The 3,198-nt window shown below is 36.6% G+C and overlaps 1 protein-coding gene across 1 annotated transcript in view; it reads right to left on the bottom strand.

Annotated features, from left to right (window-relative positions):
- LOC106533502 (tumor necrosis factor receptor superfamily member 14) overlaps window positions 1-3,198 on the bottom strand; it is a gene marked incomplete at its 3' end in the record, with an annotated part of 5,047 nt that continues 1,849 nt past the window's right edge. Inside the window, 4 exon segments of the mRNA XM_014029834.1 lie at window positions 1-194; window positions 667-751; window positions 834-989; window positions 2,008-2,133. Of these exon segments, the coding sequence (XP_013885288.1) occupies window positions 53-194; window positions 667-751; window positions 834-989; window positions 2,008-2,133 (509 nt within the window).

The following is a 3,198-nucleotide window of genomic DNA, read 5'->3' as shown; positions in this document are numbered from 1 at the left end:
ATGTTGTTAACAACATTCCCTATATTAATTATTTGAAATAATGACTTTTTGTTTATAACCAAAAGTCATGAAACAAAGAAAAAAAGGGCAGAAAAGTTAAAAACAAAAAATAATAATGTCGTGTTGATCGGTTGCTGCAGACCACGTCTCTGACTGAACTTCCATTTTTCTCCTGTGTTTGAGTTTCAGAGCATCTGTCAGAGGAGAGAAAGAGACATTTGTTAGTTTTTATGGATTTAAATTAAATTAAACCCAACATGAGGTCACACAGCTGCACAAATACTGACCAACATTCATAAAACAGGATTTCAGGAGGAAAATCTTTACAGAGAAGCTTTTTATCCTTCATCACATTTATTATAGTTTCTGATCTTTATGATCTGTTTTAATATGATCTCCAGCTTCTACCTCTTATCTGTTGGATCACCACAGTTTCACAGTCAACATGACATCATTCTCATCAGATTCTGCTGATTGTTTATTTCCACACAAACTAAATYTAACCTGAACCCATCAGTCTGTAGAACTGGATCCTAAACCCAGTCTGGATGTTTCAGATGTGAAGAAGAGGAGGACAGAGAAGAATCAAAGCTGGAGTTTGTCTGCAGTCCAGCAGGGGGCGCTGCAGMTCAGCTCAAACTGCAGTCTTGATAAACAAAGACTCACTTTGTCCACAGAGAGCAGGTCAAACCCTCAGAGGAGAAATATCCATCCTGACAGTTTTCACACACTGTATCCTTCCTGYTGGTCCCTGCAGGAAACAGAGCAGCTTCAACACAAAAACCTGCACATTTCTCAGAGTCACACATCAGTCTGACTGAAAGATTTCTCACCTGCTTCTTTGATTCTCTGTCCAGGTTTACAGGCCGAATGTTTCTCTGCTTCACTGCATCCTGAAGATGTTAAACTCTGACAGAAAAATCCTTCTGAAGCTTCACAAACTGTGTCAGATGTTGGAGARCACTCCTGTTTGGTGACGAGGTTGTGGCCTGAAAATAAAACAATCATTATTTCAACAGGAAGTAAATCTTCTGTCCTTTTCATGTCGCTATAATTGTGTGTGAAATAATAACAGTGTTTAAAATTGTAAATAAAGTTCAAAATCACTGCACATTTTATTTTAAATCAAACCATGAAGAAAATCACAGGAGTGAAGCAGTTTTCAGAACTATGGTTTTTTAAATAAATATTAGTTTAGTGACTCACAGGAGGGATAAAACCTAAAGATTTCCCAGTTTTTACAGTAAAGATTAGTTAGTGAAGAAAAATGAACAGGTCAATGTTGATGTTTCTTCATAGTTTGATTTAGAACACACGTATCAAACTCAGGGTCCACGGGCCAAATGCGGCCCSCCACAACATTGTATGTGGCCTGCGAGGGCTTCATATTTTAACGTCTTATAACAGCTGCTTTAAAGCCAGCATTGATCATAAACTACATCTCCCATAATACATGTTATTTTACCTGCAAAATAACAGCATCAGGTGCATTACGTAGCCAACAAATTTCTTTGCCTAAAATTTACATTTCGATACTTTTCCTGCAGCCCAGTTGAACTGGAAAGTGGGAATTTCCCACTTACARGTCGTAAATTGAAACTGGAACACCCCTCCAGTGGGAATTCCTTGTTGGAAAGTGGGAGGGTTCAAAATTCAAAACTGCAGCCACTCACCACAGCTCAGTGAGCAAAACTCTCTACTTTTACTTTGAATGGTATTTGTTTTATTTATTTCACATTTAGTCAGTTGTATGCATACTTTCCAGTGTTTATAAGAGGACGTGTTAAAACACTATTTATATGCAGGAAATACCAGGTAGAGCTCAGTTAGTGACTGTGTTGTGGCCCTCGGTGAAGATGAGTTAGACATCCCTGATCTAGAATGTGATGTGCAGTTTTCCCAGTGCACTAAAATAAATATTATTCTAAGGATTTTGAGTTTTATTCACAACTTTAAACACACTGCTATTATTTCAGACAATATGTTTGGTTTTCTACTCATCCTTACCCGGGTCACAGGAGGAGCAGAGGATRCACTTTTTCAGGCCGTTAGGTCGGTCCATGAACGTCCCCATCTTACACCGCCTGCATTGTGTTCCCTTCATAAGTGTACAGTCATTGTCCACGACCGTCCCTGTCCAAGAAAAACACAATGATCAGGTTTCAATCAGGCAGCAGGAGGTCCTGAGATCAACCTGGTTTGGTTTGAAACGCTGCAGAGCTGACCATCAAGACACTGCAGCCTGAAACAAAAGATAAAGACCGTTTGAAAAAGATTTTACTCTGATAAAATACTAAATAAACAGATTAGAGTTTGTATTTTTACTCAGGAACATTAAAGTACCTGTGACAATTTATCCTTCAAATACAAAAAAAAATTAATCAACGAAAACAGCTTTATATTTAAGAAACTGGGCATAATAAACAAATTTACCCAATTTGTCACATAACTGACAGATTTTATTTTGAAATTATTTCAAAAGTGAAACAGGAAGTGACATCAAAGGGGAACTCTTTAAAAAAGAAACTTACTGGTTTTTATTTATTCAAAACAATAGAACTGACTTTTCTTCATCTGTCTAATAATAATAATCTAAAGAAACATCAGATTTTTCTCTACAGTTTGTGTTGTTAGTCACAGAAACGCTCTGTYTACATTCAGTCATTCCCCTTTGACATCACTTCCTGTTGTGAATATGTCAACAACCATTCATCTCAGCTGTGTGAAAGGATTTTTGCAATATGTAATTATTGTTATATTTCCAAAAAATACATTAATATTTATTACAAAACGTTTGATGTGACAGGTACTTTAATGTTTGGAGACGTCCTGTGTTCTGATGAACATCATCCTGAGTTTAAAACATTTATTGTCACATTTATGATTCCCTCTTTTCTGATCAGGTTTTTTCAGACATTATTCTGGTTTTATTTGGTTGGATTGTGATGAAACTTACAGTTTTGGAATCTTTGAGATCTCTGCTTTCAGAAAACACCTTGGTTGTCTGAGTTTGGAAAAGACGTTTATTTATTTGTTCATTAATTCGCCTGCTTGTGGTTTAAACTGTTTGGTGAACATAAAATGTTTTTTTTATGAGCCTTTAGTCAAGATACTGATGACTGCGCAGAACAAAGAAGGGAGTGAGACCTCTCCAATATAGCGTCGAGTTTAACTTTAAGCGTCGAGTTTAACTTTAAG

The sequence above is a fragment of the Austrofundulus limnaeus genome, unplaced genomic scaffold, assembly GCF_001266775.1.
Source record: "Austrofundulus limnaeus strain Quisiro unplaced genomic scaffold, Austrofundulus_limnaeus-1.0 Scaffold958, whole genome shotgun sequence".
NCBI lineage: Eukaryota > Metazoa > Chordata > Actinopteri > Cyprinodontiformes > Rivulidae > Austrofundulus > Austrofundulus limnaeus.
The sequence above is the reverse complement of the archived record's forward strand: the minus strand, read 5'-3'. Positions and strand labels throughout refer to the sequence as shown.